Genomic DNA, 19282 nt, shown 5'->3' with positions numbered 1-19282 from the left:
CCTAAATTTCAGTCTGTTGGGTTCTCTGTAAATTCTTTATCTCTTATTGTAAGACATTTTTATCTCTTTTTCAATTATTTTTGCCTGATCTTTGTTTTTAAGATTCCAAGTGATACATTTTATTTGTTTTTTTTTGCAATCTAAATTCTGTTGACATTTTGTTGCTTCAGAAGTGAAGTATGTGCATATGTATTTATTTTTACAGGAAATGGGCCCAATACGTCCAAGGTCCCGCCACCATTGTTTAAGCGGGTCGTGATTGTGCTGATCGATGCTCTGCGAGAGGACTTCGTGTTTGGCACCAAGGGACGCCAGTTCATGCCTTACACCCGTCATGTCATCGAGCGAGGATCATCACTGAGCTTTATGGCCAGAGTGAGGCCTCCCACTGTCACAATGCCTCGCATTAAGGTGAGAGCGCACATGCCACAGAAGACAGCTGGTCCAGCAGTGCATCTTTGTACTTGTCCAGTGAGGGTCACTCTAACTGAACTCCAGTGATCTTTCGGGCTCTTAGGAAGGTCCTGCATTGTACACATTAGTTGTTGTTTGTTCAGCTGATACTTCTCTCAAAAGAATTTCAGAACATTTCATCCTTTAATGCATGTGAATATTCTTATTGGAGCAATTTGTTGTGTGTACTGTGCTTAAGGGTGCTACAGTGGTGGCAGGTAGTGGGGCTTGCAAAGGCAACCTTCGAGTTTCAAGGCCATTCTCTTAACCGCTATGCTTCCTGCTTTTCTCCTCATATGTGCACTGTCTTTTTTAGCTGTTCTCTTTTGTTACTCACCTCTCCAAAATGTTCAGTTTTTTTATGCTCTGTAAAGAGAACGTTGAGCCATTATTGTATCACAATTAACAAATTAGCGTACCATCTCCACGTCCGACTTCAGATTGCCCCAGTAGTGTCCGTTGGGACTTTTCCTGTTGTTGCCACAATATAAAGCAAATGGTAAATATTCTCGGCGTGACACTTGACGAGGTTGAGAAGCCATTGTTCATATTGAAAAGTTATGTCTGTCTCTCCTGTTGTGCATCACAGCATTACACCACTGCCAGTCAGTGGTGTAATGCTGTGATTCCTGAGTATATTAGGAGTTTCAGGGGATTCTGGGATGGTGCTGGCATTTTCCCATTCTGTCACGCTGGTGGCACCCTTTCCTTTCTCCTCAGCAGGCCATGGTTCCATGTGGTTCTGTGTTCGTGGCGAGCACTTTGGGCAGGTGGCAATGTTGCCTTATTGTAAACGAGAAGCAGTGGATGTTTTCTGTGCAGATTCTCCCCTCACGGAAAATGCATTTTGTGGCAGTCAACAGATAATTTTTGTGCTGCTAAAACATTTTCCAGCCTCTACTTGTCTTTAAAAAAGAACAAAAGTTCATTTGACTGTATTGTGGTTTTTACTTTATTAATTTTTTGGGAGGGGTTAAATGTTCTTTCTTCGTATTTTTCAACTAGGTATTGACACACAGCTGAAGTTAAGCACACAGAACTGAAACCTGACATTTCTGGTTCAAGTCCTAGATGGGAACTTGTTGTAGTCCCCTTGAGTAAAGTATATACTGGAATATATGTGTATTGTACAACACTGTTTTAGATGTAAATTGCATGAGCTAAACATTAAAAATAGCTTTAGGGAGGATGCTGGTCCTCAAGCATAAAGAACTAGAGTGAAAAGGTATCTGTCCACTTCATAACTCAGTGTGTTTGGGGCTGTTCAGGGTCAAGAATGTGTGTTGAAGTGCTAATTCTTTCTCTGCTTAACCAAAGATTTTTGTGCCATTTATCTGATGAAAGTCAGTGTCTGTAAAAATGAACTTCTAGCTGAGTCAAGGAGGCCGTGGCGGCTGCGTCTAAATGTGACTTTGGGCACTGTAGCGTCTTAGCCTCGCTGAGGCAAACATTCCTCCATCTACTTTAATCGCATTTACTCAACTCGGGAATGTTGGCGGATCAGATATGCTTCACTTTCTGGATACATTGGAGGACATGTTTTACTCTTATCTGTACGGTGGAAAGAGCAGTGTAATCTTTTTTTATCTTAAGAGGAGAGAATAATTTAATCCTCAAAGTGTTCTGATTTTTAAACATTTCTCACTGGCAATTACTGTACCATTTTATGCAAAAGAATGTCATATTGTCCACAAAAAAAATATAATTTAGTAACTGAAACCCATATTTCCTGCATCTTCCATAAGATGTTATTTTTCAGCTACACTTTGTTCAGCCCACTGAGTCTCGGCAGTTCAGTGATGACTTTGGAGTTGTACCGTGATGTTCCTTTTTACCTGCCAGCAGGGGGCAGTACAGGCCTCTTTCTCAGGGAGTCTAGAGCACTGGAACTGCACGGCAGGACCAACTAACCCACATCGGTATCCCCAGGAAGCAAAGCTGCACCTTCAGAACAGCAGGGTGGGGAAGTGGCTCTTGGCTGCCTGATAGACAGCAGTCTTGAGAAACAGCGCTTTGGAGCTTGTGAAGAAAGAAGGAAACCAACTGAGGAGAGTAGAGTAAATTTTTCATTGGGTGCATTCTTTGTGTTGTATGCAGGGCTGGACTGCCCCGCAGTTGCCAGTCCCTGAAGGCGGGGTATCGTTTACTGCGGTGTGGGCCTGCCACTCTCTGATTGGCCCCTCTCCGGCGCTCCAGGTTCCACTATGCTGTTTAATGCATGAGGTGGTGAGTGCAGCGCTGACGTTCTCTTGGTGCCGCTCCTCTTTAGCACAGAATGTCAATTTCAGTGCCTACAGAAAAACATCCTGCTCGAGGGCCACCCCCAGCCTCACTCCTGCACAAATATGTAATGAAATACTTCTTCAGACAGATCTGTGGTCGAACCTCCAACCTGTGTTGTCATAAATCCTGCTGAATTTGAATTTGGTGGGCACAGCCTGGGGATGCTCAGCCTTGATGGCTAACTTCAGGAACCCTCCCCCTGTCTTTTGAGGGAAAATGGGGAATTTGCTTTATTCTGTCTTAAGAGTTGAAACAGAGGGTGAGCTCTTCCAGCACTCTGCTTAGCGCTGCTGCTGGGAAGAGGATTTTGGGCTGGGAGATGGAGCCTCCCACTATACCACTCTTTGCTTGCGGTTGCGATGTGATTCGTAGCTGAGCCTCAAAAGCCATATTTAGATCACCCATCCATTTGTTATCCATTCCCACTGGTCAATACAGGGTTGCAGTGGTCCAGAGTCTATCCCAGAAGCATAGGACATGAAGCAGGGTACACAATGCACGGGATGCCAGTCTATTACAGGGCAATCGCGCACACACACTTTAATTTACACACACACACAGAAAGGGCAATTTAGAATCACCAGTTCAGCTAAAACATATCTTTGGACTGTGGCAGGAAACAAGAACACCAGGAGAAAGCATGCAGATACAGGGAGAGCATGCAAGCGCCTTGCAGACATGAGCCAGTGTCTGATTCGAACCAGAGACAGATTCAAACCCACAGCCCAGGAGCTGCAAGGCACCAGCACTCCCCAGCTCATCCTTAAAGCACTCCCTTTTGTAACAAAAATAAATAAAATATATTAAAGTGCCTGCCAGACATTAAATCAGGTAAATCAGTGCCTGGCACAAGGTACCTGTCAGCTCAGTCTCGGTGTCGCAGCTGTGTCGTGCACTGCAGTTCAGTGTGGGGCCCTGGGGGGATTATGGGAGACGGTGGCATGTGCAGTCAACAAGCAGGATTTGCACAAACACTCTCTTCCCACGAGCCCCTGGGGGACACCAGAGCATGGAGGCCTCGGCCCACTGCCTCGCGGTCGCAAAGCTTCCCATCTCTTGTTTCCTTGCCACGTGCTGTCACTGGTGCCGGGCATGCAGCGATAATTAAAAAGTTTCGCTCTCCTTCCAGTCTGCAGCTGCCACCAGATTTATCTTTCAGCTGGAACTGATGCCGGGGTGTAACTTCAGGCTGGTTTGGCAAATTTTAAAAACTTAAGAAAGAAAACCCGAGTTGTGTCTTCTGAGAAAGGAGAATCTCCATGTGCTTCATGTGGTGCACCGTAGTCCTTAGGAGAGCTCAGATCATGGGTTTGCTGTTCCAGTGACACACTGGACCATCCGCAGTGTGTCTCAATGTTATCAGTCACACACTCAGCCTAAGATGGAGCTGTGCTGACAGGTACATGGAATGCAGCTCAGCATCATGCGAAGTAGGGCTTCACACCGAGCTGTGATTCGGAATCGGGGTGGCGGCAGCCAGGTTTCTCACTTCTGACAGGGACTCTGTGCTCAGAGTCCATCAGATTCCAGGGTTTTGCTGAGGTTAATAAAGTTGCTCTGTGAATTTCATCCGTCTTAGAAGATGATTTCATCAGGAGTTGTGTCTGTTTGTATAGTGGAGTAACTGAATTTCACGTAGCAGGAAATCCCATCAATCCGTTATCAATAATCGCTTGTTTGATACGGGGTCTCGGTGGTCCAGAGCCTGTCCTGGAAGCGTAGGGCATGAGGCAGGGTACACCACTGACAGGACCATAGTCCATCACAGGGACACAATCACACAGACACACACTACAGGCAGTTTCTGGGTTAAAGAAGCGAGGTGGTGATGAATCCCACTTCGTGGAGGCTGGGACTCCAGCAGTATTGATTGCACAGCACTTCTTTCTAGATGTTGAGTCAGGGTAGATGGGTGACAAGTTCCAGAAGCACCTTGGTCACACCAGTTAATTATACCCTCTTGCTGGGGGGCTTTATACACACACACACACACACACAACCTGCACCTACCTTTTACAGCCCTAAACATATCCATAAAACAAAAGAGCAAAAAATAACGATTCACGTGCCATGGAATAAAAAGCTTAATGATTCTTGAAAAGATACTTAAGGGTTAGTTTAGTGAAATTGTGTTCCCACACAATGCAGTCACTAATTCCTCTGAAGCGTGCGTCTTTGGACTGCAAGAGGAAGCCCACGCAAACACGGAGCTAACATGTAAACTACACAGAGACTGAGCCCAATTCGAACCTGCGTCGGACCCACAGCCCAGGAGATGCACGGAACCAGCGGCACCAGCGCTACTCGCTGTCCTGGAAGGAAATGGCCACGCGGCAGCGGACAGAGCTGTGGGGGCGGGATGCGGTGTGGCGCGCGCGTCTTCCGTAGCCATTCACCCCATCCATCCCCCTTATTAGTCATAGATGTTTCTCTCCGCGATGGTGTGTGTCTATGAGAGAAAAGAAGTTGCGCTGCCATTCATTCATTCATTCATTCATTCATTCATTCATTCATTCATTCGCAGGTGTGTGTTTCCCTGACACACACTCCAATCTCCTGACCCGGGCGGGGGGGCGCCTCTGCCTAGAATGGAACCAAACTCGTTGGCAGCGGAATTCTGTCCTCGCTTTCACGCGCTCGTCGTGCTCGAATGATGTGCGACTTCGAGTTGCTGTCACTTCTGTTAAACATGTAGAATTTGTCCCAAAAACGAACGTGTTGATTACTGTGAAATGCGCTAATGCGCTGAGGCCACCTTCGCTTTTCTGTTCTCATCGCCCGCGTCTGCCTCGTTGTACCAGGGGGTTGGGGGGGGGTTCGCCGTGTCTTGGTCGAAGCCCCGAAGTACGGAGGCAAACCGAACAGTACCAGCCGAGCCCGTCGATGTAGTTTCTCTGGGTCTCGGTTCTCCCAGTGCAAGAATTGGGCTCAAATCCCACCAACTGCAACTGTAGCCTTGATCTCTTGATCAAGGTGTTTACCCTGAATGGGTACAGGGTAAATTAATACATAATATAACATAATATAATACACACACAAATAATAAACACATCGGAATGTTAGTGGTGTTTTCTGAGCCATATAGTCCTACCTGACTGTAGGTTCAAATCCCAAGAGACGCTGCGCTGAAATGCTTCAATAATAAACGCATCACCCTGTATACACAGCAGCTCAGCTGACACTTGTGTAGAAGCCACATCTGAGCATGTAAATAATAACATTTATAAGCGACGGTGAGTTTATTATTATTATTATTATTATTATTATTATTATTATTATTATTTTAAGCAAAGCTTTTTTAAAGCTCTAAAAGGTTGATTCGCAGATGCGGTCCCACCACGAGATGAATAGAGACACGTCGTTGGTCCTTAGTTCATTTGCATTTGTTGTTGGAATCGGGATCGAAATTCCTCCCACACGTCATTAACTAGAGTATTGCGGGCAAAGAGCGGCACCGCAGTCTGGAGAAACGCATTAATTTCTGCGTTACGGGATGTCGTTTGTCCTCCGTGAAGTGGGAAATTACTCGTAGCGAGGCGGGCCGCGGGCGCAACTGCTACATTTTTCATCGCGTCCTTTTTCCCAGCAGGATGCGCTTCGTCACAACGAGAGGTGGCGCCACTGAGCTTTGCGCCACACTTGTTGCTTCTGGCCAAGGAGCCGTCAGTATGAGCGCAACAGCGCAGCCTATCCAGCCCTCTAATGTATCGCACCACGTTCTCCGGGCGCCACAACGCACAGTTTGTGGAAACTCGCTCGCTTTGTTCAGCCGAACCGCCTTCCCCCCGCAGCACCGTCCGTTGGGCCCGTGTTACGGTCCGAACTGGAGCTCAGCTGCTCCTTCCAGTAAATCACTGTCACTTAAACAGGGCCACACAACTAGGCTCATCCTGTAGTGTTCGTACAGTTTAGGTTTTTTTTTCCCCTCCCGACATTTGTTGTTTTGTTAAATTAAATATGAAGAAAACAGAAAATCCCAGCAAATAATGGCTTAGAAACAAATGAAAGAGAGCAGTTACACATTATCATGTTTATTATCTCAAATGTGTCTGCAAAATAATGTATAATCTGAACGTTTCACGAATTATCTTGAAACAAATTGCTGAATGTAGTAATTAAACAAAATCATTAAGCTCTTTTCACAGTCATATACTTAAATTCTCAAGGTTTTTTTGGATTCTGGGAGCAATTTTATCTGCGTGTCATTGTTCGGCTTCTCTAACCAAAAAAAAAACTGAATGTTTAAAAAAATATTCTATATAAATGTAAGGTTTATTTATTTATTTAAATATTTGGAAGGGTTGTGCTTCTGTTGGTGTCCTCTAGGGGGCCCTCGCATCTTGCCGTGAGGGAGCATGTGCACCGACACCCGTGATCACCATGCACAGATGCGCACATGTGCCCCTTTCACGTTCCGTTATTTGCGCCTCTCTCCTGGAAAAGCGACGCACCAGAGCCGACCCTGGGCAGGCGTCCCCTGCTGGCCGTGCCATGTCACCTCTGTTTCCTTGCAGTGACTTAGAAGGATCGCCATGGCAACTGTCGCCGTGTTACCTGCAAGACAGCAATTTCTTGATACGCACAGGCGTGCACGCACTTAAAGCTCCCGAGCGTGGCTAAATCTGTCTAATCTGTCTCGGCAAACAAGGACTAATTCCAGCGCTCAGGCTCCGACGGTTTCGGTGTTTTCCCCGCTCTTCCTCCATCGGCGGGATTGCTCTCCTGCGATTCGGACGGGGCCGTTAACGATTCCCCATGAGCATCGCAGACGACCTCCTCCTTCCATCGAACCGTCTCCTTGTTTGGTCCGGATGCCCTGTAGCTCCACGCCCTGCAGGCGCCCCAGCTGTGTGTGGGTTCCTCGCACGTGTCTCATTCCTGCTCTAGCTTGAATCGGGAGTGATACCACATGATCTCTTTATTTTTATTTTTTTATTTATGGCCTTTTAATTGATATTCCGCTCACTAAAGAATCATACGGCTTTGAGTTTCTTAGTTTGTTGCTGCTGGGAGTTGAGTACGGAGCCATTAAATGTCGAGCTAAAACTCGGCGCACAAAGTCAGTCATCATGTAAAAATGATGGAAGAAGGAACACAGTGACAGGGCCTTACGGAGAATCCTAAACGGGGTGCCACTGTCAGGGAGGAACGCCATTCCCAGGCCAAAAGGGCTCAGAGGGACCTACTGAGTCAGAGAAAATTTGTGCTCTTGGTCGTTCTCGGGTCACCTTTGGGTCACGACCCACAAAGAGCGGTCCTCCACAATCATCTTCATCTCGTTAAGTGGCCAAACTGCACTGTTGTCATCGGTTACGGAGGCACCGCAGGGTTGTAAACAGGGCTTCGCTCTGTTTACTGAGTTTTGTTTACGCCACCCTTTCTCAGTCCCTCCCTCATGGCGGCGGCTGGCAGAGCTGCGATCAGCATTAATTAAAGCGAGCAGATAAATAAATAAACAAGTGGCTGGGAAAATCCCGCTTCATCCCACGGTTTGATATGTGTGCGCCGCTCCGCCTTGACCCCGCGGTAATTGCCTCAGGACGGCGCACCGGGCACATACAGCTGTAATTACACGGCTGCTGCAGCGCGTACACGTGTGGGGAGCGAGAAGCAGCGGAGGTGCAACCAGCCCCCCGGTGCATCGGGTCCGAGCCAGAATGGTCCTCCTCCTCCTCCTCCTCCTTTGGCTGTGTCACCACAGCTCCTACATCTGCTGGGACGTAACGCGTGAAATCGGTGCGCTGTGGGCTGCTTACGGACGCCCCTCCAACACCACAGACGCGCTGTCACTCCGATTTCCTCCTGCCGCTATCATGCAGCGTCTCTTTGCACCCAGAAATTGAGGGTCTTTACATATGCGGTGGTTTTTAATCTCCGTCAGATTGATCTCGGCTCTCGGCGGCAACACATGGTATTTCTCACAATATACGCAGCAGGCACGTTCATCTTGGACCTCTGACTGGTATCTTCTGCATCTTCTGGTTCTTCCTCTTCCCCATTCCAGGAAAGCGGTGCAAGGGAACAGCGCTGAGATTTAGTTTAATTACTACATTTGGGGCCTGCTGTTGTTTTTCCGATGTGCATCTGATTAGCATGGTGCTCTGTCCTTCAGTGATTTATGATGCTTTTTTTTTTTTGCTGACATGTCGATGTCGATGTGGGCTTTTGCGCAGCATCCCGTGCCTTTAACCGCGTTTGGGGTGGGAGATCGAAATAATGTGCAGTGTCAGCCTAGCCTCTGATTCGGACCTTCGGTTTTAAGCTTTGCGGGTTACTTTTCTGTGATGGAGATGTTCAGTTATGGTCCCGGAGATCAAAGTCCCTGAGGTTTTCTGGCTCTCCTTACAGCTCAGAGAAGCCAGAAAAGAGGTTAAATGGTTCAGTCAAGTGAATGAGCTGCACGGCTGGGAGGGAAACGTCCTGCATACACACTGATTTGTGTTTGTTGCAGCAAAAGGACAAATGTAGTCGCCCCTGACTTTTCATCTTTTTCTTGTCTCCCAGAAGAGATTTCCACATATTACCTGAAATTTCAGAATCCATGTGATCTTTTTTCACACATTTTCATTTTCAGAACCGCTTGTCCCATACAGGGTCGCGGGGAACCGGAGCCTACCCGGCAACACAGGGCGTAAGGCCGGAGGGGGAAGGGGACACACCCAGGACGGGACGCCAGTCCGCCGCAAGGCACCCCAAGCGGGACTCGAACCCCAGACCTACCGGAGAGCAGGACTGTGGTCCAACCCACTGCGCCACCGCACCCCCCGTTCATCTTTTTTCGCATTTAAATTTTTTTTTTTTTTTTTTTTTTTTTTTGAGAGTCTGGACTTGTATGTAGCTTAAGCCGGCGAACTACATACAAATTCAACATTTATTTATTTATTCATTCATTCATTCATTTTTAATTTAATGAAGGAAACTTCGTCTCCTCCTTAATTTCTGTAGCCTACCCAAGTACAACAGGAATGTGAAATGACCTTTTGTCAGCTCATTTCCACGGTGTTTACTGCTCATATGTGGTGTTCCTTACGTTTTGGTGATCAATAACAAGATGAGTAATGTTGCGTGTTTATAGGTTATCAGTCGTCGGCACAAATTTTTTTTTCCTCACCTTCACAATGTTTTTATATTTATATTGTAATGTAGCTCAGTCTTAAATGTATTAAAGTAAAGGTTAGATTTTTTTAAACTAAAGCTCTGTCAGCTGTTTTTAGAGAATTCTCAAATTAATGGAGGGTCGTGTTTTATTTTTTGTCACCTTGGGCTTATGAACAGGTCTCTGGTCCACCCGTGTCTGGAAGTAGAGGGACACATGAACGTTTATACTGTCTGAGGTTGGGTTCGCTGTCTGTATCATTGAAGTACTGAATAAGTGAACCAGCACGTCCGTGTTCTCTTTCTGAGTAGTGACTCTGGGCCGGAGAGGATGAGTGTTCCAGCCTTGAGACATGTCTCTTTTCCTTTTATTATGAGTCAAAGTGACGTTTACGCGAATGTTACACTCCTCAAAGAAAAGTACACTCGGAACTGCAAAGGCAGTTTATTTTTCTCCTCCAAGTCAGAACTAACATCCAGTGTGATTCCCCAGCAGCCTGGATTCACACCCTCAGCCCACTCCGTAGCTCGTGCCTTCTCCCCGAAGCTCAGAACCGATGCCAAAAAGCAGCCTGCTGCTGAGTACGGTGGTGGGAGGAGGTTTCTGTGACGTTTTCCCGCTCCTTACTGTACTCTGCATGCTATGCAGATCGGAAACTAACAAGGGCAATGTGGTTGCTTTACATCCAGTTGCCATAACAACGTACCCCTTGTGTCTGAAACCAAAGCTAAATTGGAAGAAGAACTATTTGCCAGACAGAGGTGGAGGTATCGCTTCAGTGGAGGAGACGTTCAGCGTTGGCACCCAGCTGCTGCCCTCCCTCGCTCGCTTGTCCCACTCCTGTATCGTCCCACCGTACTTCTGCCATTCGTACCCATCCGTACCGCGGTGTCCGATCACACGGCCTGCTCGCACAGGCAGAAGTTTGACAGTAATTATGTTATTCCCCCTCCCATCACATCGAATGAGATGACTTGCAGCTCCCAGGACGATATACTTTTCTTCTCCTCCCAGCTGGCAGGAAATAAGCTGACTTTGCACCTGGAGCCAGATCTCCCGCTGTTACCATTCTAGTTAAATTTTAGCCTAATAAGCAAGTAGCTCCAACCCTCTAAAGCTTAATAATGAGGGCAAATGTGAGGCTTTCTTTAATGTGCATCCGTGTGAGTGTCTTTCATTCTTTAAACTGTTTTACAGGGTAGATAAAGACACGTACGCTGTGATCTCGCCACTATAGAAAATCTTGCACAAGCACTTTTTTTTTTAAAAAAACATTTTATGCTAAATAATTGCTTCATTTAGCCCTGATTTCATTTGAGCTTCATTTTTTATTCTTTTTTTTTTTTTTTTTTTACTTTACATATGCAGGTAGTCAGTCAGCTGGCATGGTTCCTCCAGAACAATTTCAGTTTTCTCTGCAGTGTGAAAAACATTCGACCAAAAAACTGAATTAATTGTTTAGTATTTACTGATTTGTAGGGGGGGGGGCGCAGTGGCGCAGTGGGTTGAACCGGGTCCTGCTCTCCGGTGGGTCTGCGGTTCGAGTCCCGCTTGGGGTGCCTTGCGGCAGATTGGCGTCCCGTCCTGGGTGTGTCCCTTCGGCCTTACGCCCTGTGTTGCCGGGTTAGGCTCTGGCTCTCTGTGACCCCGTGTGGGACAAGTGGTTTAGACAATGTGTGTGTGTGTGTGTGTGTGTGTGTGTGTGTGTGTGTGTGTTTGACTTGTTTAACTCTTTTCTGCAGGGTGACTTAACACTAAGCTATTTAGTGATTTACCCATTTACATAGCTGGGTACTTTTTACTCTATCAGTTTAGAGTAATTCAGGGGTACTAAAGTGGAAGTGAGGATTCAAATCCAGGATCTTATGATTCATATACTCCTCCACCTGCTGCCCCATATCTAATGTATGTCCATCCATATGAATGAGTGTCGTAATGTCTATGCACTGATTGCAGTGTAAGAAAAGGGCTCAGTTGTTCATACGCAGTAGCACAGCGTGACAGGATGCCTGTTGTCCTCCCCCAGGCCTTGACAACGGGCAGCATCCCAGGCTTCATCGATGTCGTAATAAACCTCAACTCTCAGGCTCTGCTGGAGGACAGCCTCATCTGGCAGGCCAAGGCGGCGGGGAAGAGGATCATCTTCTACGGGGACGACACGTGGGTGCGCCTCTTCCCCAAGCACTTCGTGGAGTACGATGGCACCACATCCTTCTTCGTGTCTGACTACACCGAGGTAAGGCAGGGTTTGAGGGTGGAGCCTGTGGAGGAAGAAGTAGTTGGCTGTTACAGATAGATGTTCAATCATCTGTGTTTTTTTGAAGGGATTCTGAGGCAGCAGCATTTTATTTCTGAAGCATTTCATGCAAATAGACACTACATTGGCATACAGGAGGTTTTCACTGCTGTAAAAATTGAAAGTCAGCTGGCAGCTGCAGAGCAGAAGTCATAGTATAGAAAAGGGGTAATTGTTTACCCTCCACCTAAATTACAGTGTGACCTTGGAGTGGAGACCCAGGTTTCTCACTGCAGGAGTTCTCTCACACACATGCAGCCTTGCTGTATCGAAGGTCCGGTCCCTGACTTCTACTTCCTCCCCCAAGGTGGACAACAATGTGACCCGTCACCTAGACAGCACCCTGAAGCGGGACGACTGGGACATGCTGATCCTGCACTACCTGGGTCTGGACCACATCGGGCACCTGAGTGGTCCTCACAGCTCGCTGGTGGGGCCCAAGCTCATCGAGATGGATGATGTCCTCAAGAAGATCCACGCCTCTCTCATCTCCAAGGTACGGCGTTGTTGTGGCGGAGGCTCTCGGCCCCCGCCTGGGCTGCAGTACAGCTGAGGACGGTGTTTTACCGCCCGTGCTACGTTTCACCGTTTCCTGCCTCGAAGCAGGTTATGACAGTCGTCGTTGCTTCTACGACGGCTGTGCTTAGCGACTCTTTTTTTCATTACGGCTTTCTGCTTTTTCCTCTTCCGATCGTCTTTGTCGCCTTACTACTCAAGAGAGCAAACAGATGTGCTCACTGGCCAAGAAGCCGTTTGTGCTGGAGAGCCAGTCGGGAGCAGCAGTGAGACAGGTGCACGCACAGCGAACATCCCAGTCAGAGGAAAGCAAATCGATTACGCAACGGCGACATTGATCCCGCCGCTAACCGCTTCCGTTTGATCTCCTGTTTTCCGCGCATTTTCTTCAACACGTCAAGGAAGCGTTTAATGCGTCCCGCGCATCATCTTTTTTTGAATAAAGTTGCTTTTGAAGAGTTTGCCCATCAACTTGCCCATTAGTGTCGGAGGCAGCAAGCCCTTCAACTGTGTTTTGTCTGCTGTCTTTTGAAAGAGCCCAATGTGGAGAGATCCTTCTCCCACGTGCGCCAGCGTCCCAGAAAGCGACTCTCGGAGGATCCGGCGCCGGGTCACGAAAACACGCCGCCTGTACATCTCAGGGGCCGATGGGAGATAGCTAGCCGGTGCTGGCAATTGTACCAGTGCCTCCCGATCTCGTCAGCTGGGTTTCGCTCTCTGTTTAGCCCCGGAATGGGGAAGGGCGGGGGGGTTGGCAGAGCGGGGCAAGCGCACGTCAGCCCCCGGGGGTGCCCTGTTTCATCTTGAACTTACTGAGATGAATTAGTGCAGGAGTTGGAGCTACCTGTCCCGTGTGCAAACTAAAATGAGATTGAGGGGGAATCTAGGACGCCTGCGCGCCCCGTCAGATTCTACTTTCTAAAGTGCAACTTGAAAAACGGAACTGAGCGAGACACACATGCGCGTTCTTTCCTTGACATGCTTCAAACTTAATGCCGTTTTTCATGCTGGCTGCTGAACATCCTATCTTTTTATTTGCTGAATTACACCATCCTCCAAACTCCTGCAGACTTCTCCAAACACTTCCTAGTTGGAAGGATCCGGGAGGACTTTATAAATCTGCTGCATCTTCTGACAGTTCTTGGCGGGTTTTCTGCTTTGTGTCACGTTGCTCCAAGTAACCTTCTGTATAGCTGCATAAAAAAAAAAAGTTTTGTACTTTTTCTGTAAACAATATGACATGAAGTGTTCTGACATATTTCATATAACTACACTGAGAATGATGGGGGGGGGGGGGGGTCTGTTGATACAGAATCTGAGCAGTGAATAATGACATGGGGTGCAGCGGTGCAGGGGGTAGCACTGAAGGCTCTCAGCTCCTGGGTTTGGATGTGGGTTTGAATCGAGCTCAGTCTCAGTGGAGTGTGCATGCTCTCCCCGTGTTCCCATGAGTTTCTTCAGCGTGCTCTGATTTCCTCCCACAGTCCAAGGACGTGTCAGGTCAATTGGTGATGGTAAATAACTAATGCCTGTAGTGGATGTGTGTGAGTGAATGAGTGTTTGATTGTCGTTATGGACTGGAGTTCCATCCAGGGTGTACCCTGCCTCATGCCCTGTGCTTCTGGGATGGACTCTGGACCATACCGACCCCACATTGAACAGGCAGTTTATTATTGATGGATGGAGCATGGGTGGATGGACAATGAGATGTTCGGCAGTCAGGGCTCTGATAGCTCAGTTAGGAATCTTTCCAGTATGATGTAGTGTGTAGACCTCCCTGTGATCCAGCATGTAGACCACCACATGGCCATAGTCATGCATCACGGTACACTTCAGTGGTTTTCCACTTACAGGTGAAGCGTGGCTATGGACTGAATTCTAGCGTCACTCGGGGCTCTCCATTGAAAATCCTTTTAGTTTAAGACTCTGTTTAGTCTGAGTCTGGAAAATTGGCCTTGCGAGCTCAGAGAACGAGCGAAACGGTCTCAGTCACGACCGTGCAAAGTGTGGAATCGGGCAGTTTGATACCTCTCTGGAATAAGAACCACCTGGACTCGACCCTTCGTGACCGCAGTTACATAACCTTGCTTTGTGTCTTTTAGTTGATTCTCAGCCGTCTCCACACACTCATTCAATATTTTCGGTGGTTGGTGTTCACTGTGTTTAGTATTGATTCTCCCCCTCAGAGGTGAGCTTGTCATGTACCACAAACAGACATGCGTCTCTTTCCCTCTCTCTCACACACACACACACACACACACACACACAGGGGCTCAGGATGTGATGCAGGACCCTGTGACACTGATCTCAGTCTTGAGTGTGGTGATAATTGCCTCCTGTCCCTGCACACTTTTAGACTTGCAGATACAGGGGAATAGAGTGGTTTATAGCGATTTACAGCAGGACACAGTGGTTCAGGTCGACAGGGCCCCACGACGCCCTTTTGCAGACAGTCGCTACTTCACGGACGGCCCCCAGGCCATCGTTCTGGAGAAAGGAAGGAAGCGAGGCCTTCCCGGGCGGAACTGTTCTGGACAGCTCTGTTAGGGTGGTCTGCCGCAGAGTCCGCTAGGAGATCGTAGCGCCAGCTCACCGCATGCATGAGAAGGTACACAAGGAACGACCATTGTAGGCAGTCTGACAAAGCGCACACTTCCAGCCGCCTGTCACCTGAATAGAGGAATAGGGTTAAGAACAGCGGACAGGCACATCTGTTTATGCTGGTTTGTAAAACGCCCCCCTTCCCGTGTCATTCAGCACAGGATCAGCTGTCGGGACGGGCTCTAAATAGGATCTGCGTCTCTTCTTCCGTCACCAAACCTCTGCGCGGCCCCCGGGCGCCACACATGACTGCCTTTTCCAGTTAACCGATGCCATCCCTTGGGTTTCTTCTTTATTTTGTTTTGTTTTGCAAATACAGTTGTTAATTTTTGTACTAAAATCCCATGTGATCCCCTTGGGCTAATCCTATCGTTTTTTTTCTAGGTTTTTTTTTTTTTCTTTTTTTCCAAAAGCAGAAGTGGGCCAATGAACCAACACAAAGTAATCATATAAACACTCCATAAACAACACTTTAATGAGCGCCGGAACATAATTAACTGTACCAACACTCCAGCACACGTCGTCCCAAAACTTGGGCTCATCTTTATTTTAGTACGTCCTGAAATATCGGTATGATCTGAATTACGCAAGTGGGACCGGAATGAGCGTCACATATTTAAATTTTTTGACATCCTCCATTCTGATGTTCTTTGCCGTCCTTTTTTTAACACTGAATTTGAGTGTGTCACTGTACTCAGCCAGGGGGTTATGGCCCGTGCGATGCAGAACAGCGACCGCAGGGTTCAGGGGTAATCGACTGCATCCTGGCTGGGTGTGCGAACCACAGAGTCCACGGAGGCGGAAGGAGCGAGTCGCCTGAATGGTTCTCCGATGCAGCACGGCGTTTTGCATGTTACTCTGGAGATCCTGCAGGATTTGTGTCACTTTCAGCATTTAGTAGCTCCTTTTTAAAATGAACCTTAAAGAAGTACGGGTGGTTCTCTGCCGAAGACGGCTTTCCATTCTGAAAAACTTGTCATGAGTAAATTGTGTTGTAAGTCGCAAACCCACTTATACAGTTTATTAAATTGAGAACATCAGGTGTTGTTGTGGTTAGAGCAGTGGCCCTGCAATCAAGGGGTCTAGGTTCGAATTCCCCCTCTTGCTGCAGTGCCATCAATCGAGGCCCTTACCCTGAATTGATGTGGTGAAAATATAAATAGGTAAATCAGTGCAAGTATTTCATTGTACAAACCTAAAATTGTAACATTGGCTCATGATACCTGAAAAATAATGGTTAATATAGTTATTAATTTGGCAGATAACGTTTCTCCAAAGCAATAAGGAGGTTACAATGGAATCAGAAAAATAATGGGCAGCGCAGTGGAACAGCGAGTAGCGGGGACAGCTTGTAGTGTAGTGGTTAGAGCTACTGCCATTGGACCCAAAGGTTGCAGTTAGATCCCCACCTCTGGCTGTAGTACCCTTGAGCAAGGTACTTACCCTAAATTGCTCGAGTAAAATTAGCCAGCTGTATAAATGGGTAAATGATTGTAAGCATGTAATAACTGTGACCTTAACATTGTAAGTTGCTTTGGAGAAAAGCGTTAGCTAAATAAATGTAATGTAAATGCCTCACAGTGCCTGTGTGGTGTGAGAGGACATGGGTTCAATCCCTGCTCAGGCTGTGTGGAATTTGCCTGTTCTCCCCATGTCTGCATGGGTCCCCTCTGGGTGCTCTGGTTTCCTACCACAGTCTGTTCAGGTTCCCCCATAGTGTGTGAGTGACAGAGAGAGTGTGTTCTACTGATGTATGGATGAGTGACACAGTGTAGGTAGTGTATCTAGCAGTGTAAATCACCTTGGTGAATAAGTTGTGTGGGCTGGTAACACTACATACTATCTGTTGTAAGTTGCTTTGGAGAAAAGTGTCTGCTAAGTGAATAAATGTAATGGTTAATAAAAAAAGCCTAATCTAAATTCACCTTACTGCAGCAAAATGCTAGGTAAAAATTAAAAGCAGCCCCTTGTAATTAAAGAAACTCATTAACTGAGCACCAAGTGCTGCAGTAACAGAAACTGGAGAATAGCTCAACACATTCACCTGCATAGTAATATTATCAGAAAGCGCAGCGGTCACAAACAGGTGGTGCTACGGTCTTTTCTGGAAGGTGTCGATGGCAGACCCCATTTTGTCATAAGGAATGCCTCTACGAATCTACGGTAGGGCGAAATGGACCTTCAGCTGGTGATGTCAGCGGGGCTCAAAAGAGGCCCAGTGTGGCCCTTTCGCACAGCACACAGCCGAGACTAGAGCACCAATCCTTCTTTTCCAACACCTTCTTTAAGCACTGTGAGCGAACCGCTCGTGTCAATGACGCAGCGACGAAGCACACGTTTAATAATAGAAGCAATGGCTGCAGGTGGGGCGCTCCGCACGTTAGTGAGCACCATCACGAGACCTCATCCTGCTGGGCTCGTCTTCCGCCAAAGGTGTGATTTCTCTGACAGCAGTTTGTTTTCGAGCGCTCAGCTCGCCCTCATTAACTCTCCGCTTGTTGCAAGCGCCTGCAAGTAGTGTAAAGATAAGGTGGGGATGTGTCTCACATACATAACACCTTTATACACCATCTGTAACACGCGGAGGACACCAGCGCTGGTAATGTACGTATCAACATGACACAGGTCAGTCATAATAGGTATCACCGTAATATTGATACCTATAAAGTAAATTTCCTCTAATTTTGTTTGTTTCCGTAGCTCTGCATCTCTTGCTTTTGTTAGAGCTTTTGCTTTTAGTATTATGTAGATATGCATTTCTCCAAAGCATATTAGGTTTGCACACTAAGCTGTTTAGAATGATCTGCCCATTTATACAGCAGGGCAGTATTTAATTTTTTACTGTATCAGTTCAGAGTAAATACTATAGCAGGAGGTGGGATTTAAACCTATTTTAGTCGATCGCAAGGTGGCAGCTCTTACTCCTGCAGTTCTCACCCATAAAATCCTTGGAATATCTAATATTTTTGTTTTTTTTTATTTTTTTTTTATTTTTTTTAAATTTAATCTTTTTCTTTCTTTCATTTACCTTATGATTTTCTCCAAAGCAGTTTACATTGGTGACTTATACAGTAATTATTTTAACCACTCATGCAGGGGGGTAATTTTTACTGTATAAATTCAGGTTAAGTACCTTGATTAAGAGTATTACAGCAAGGGTGGGAGTCAAACCTTGGTCTTTCAACTGCAGGGTTGCAGCTCTCTGCACTACCCCACCTGCTGCCCTAGCTTTAACAGAAGATTCAGCACATGGTCCATTTAAATTTAAAGACAAGGTCAATTTATTACCCCTGAAACAGCACGGTTTCATAAGCAGATGCTCATGACCTGTATTTATATAAAATGCCAGTATTGTGGTATCGTGTTAATGATGGGGGAGGCGGGGGTTATAGGAGTGTGATACTGTCGCACCAGCAACATCGATTCTGCCACATTCTCCCCATCTCTCCTTCCAAAGCCTGTTTGCCATAAGCCCCCAAATCTAATATGATTTCCTAACCAGCTGTTTCCAGATCCTCGTGAACACAAAACAATGGCGGGATTCACACAGCCTCTCCCCTCTGTCACCCTACAGATTAATACATGTTCTCTTTCTATATCTCCTCTTTTTTTATTTTCCTCCTTTTCTGGGGTTCCTGTGTTTGTTTCTTTTATCTGCCTGGAAAACATCCACAGGGTCAGGTACCTTCCCCAGAATAATTTTCCCCGGAAACCCTCGGCTTTGGTGTACCCTTCCATTTCGACGTTGCAGCTGATCCTGAGCTGGATAATTGAGACAGAAGTTAATTCCTTACAAGCTTTCACTACCTTCGGAGCTGAAGAACAGGCCTTGTTCGCACATTGCTTTGGAGAGGTGCCGTTTGTCCCCAACCCCATCTCTTTCTCTTCTCTGAAAATCTCTGTAATTTTTCCTTGAAAGTGGAGAACTTTTGGTGATTTAATATAAATGTGTCATGACGTGTAGACTCGGCAAAGCGTGGTACGTAGCGTGGCACTGCGCTCTCTTGTGCGCGCTGATAAAGAGATTAGGTAAGCAT

At 46.9% G+C, this 19282-nt stretch overlaps 1 protein-coding gene across 4 annotated transcripts in view; it reads left to right on the top strand.

Annotated features, from left to right (window-relative positions):
• Nucleotides 1-19282, top strand: part of pigg (phosphatidylinositol glycan anchor biosynthesis class G (EMM blood group)) — a 76695-nt gene that overhangs the window by 3058 nt on the left and 54355 nt on the right. For all 4 annotated transcript variants that reach the window (XM_029251910.1, XM_029251909.1, XM_018759686.2 and 1 more), the window contains 3 exons: nucleotides 206-411; nucleotides 11859-12068; nucleotides 12436-12624. In XM_029251910.1, the coding sequence (XP_029107743.1) occupies nucleotides 206-411; nucleotides 11859-12068; nucleotides 12436-12624 (605 nt within the window). The remainder of the gene's footprint in view (nucleotides 1-205; nucleotides 412-11858; nucleotides 12069-12435; nucleotides 12625-19282) is intronic.

Source organism: Scleropages formosus, chromosome 5 (genome assembly GCF_900964775.1).
Source record: "Scleropages formosus chromosome 5, fSclFor1.1, whole genome shotgun sequence".
In the NCBI taxonomy this organism is placed as follows: Eukaryota; Metazoa; Chordata; class Actinopteri; order Osteoglossiformes; family Osteoglossidae; genus Scleropages; species Scleropages formosus.
The sequence above is the reverse complement of the archived record's forward strand: the minus strand, read 5'-3'. Positions and strand labels throughout refer to the sequence as shown.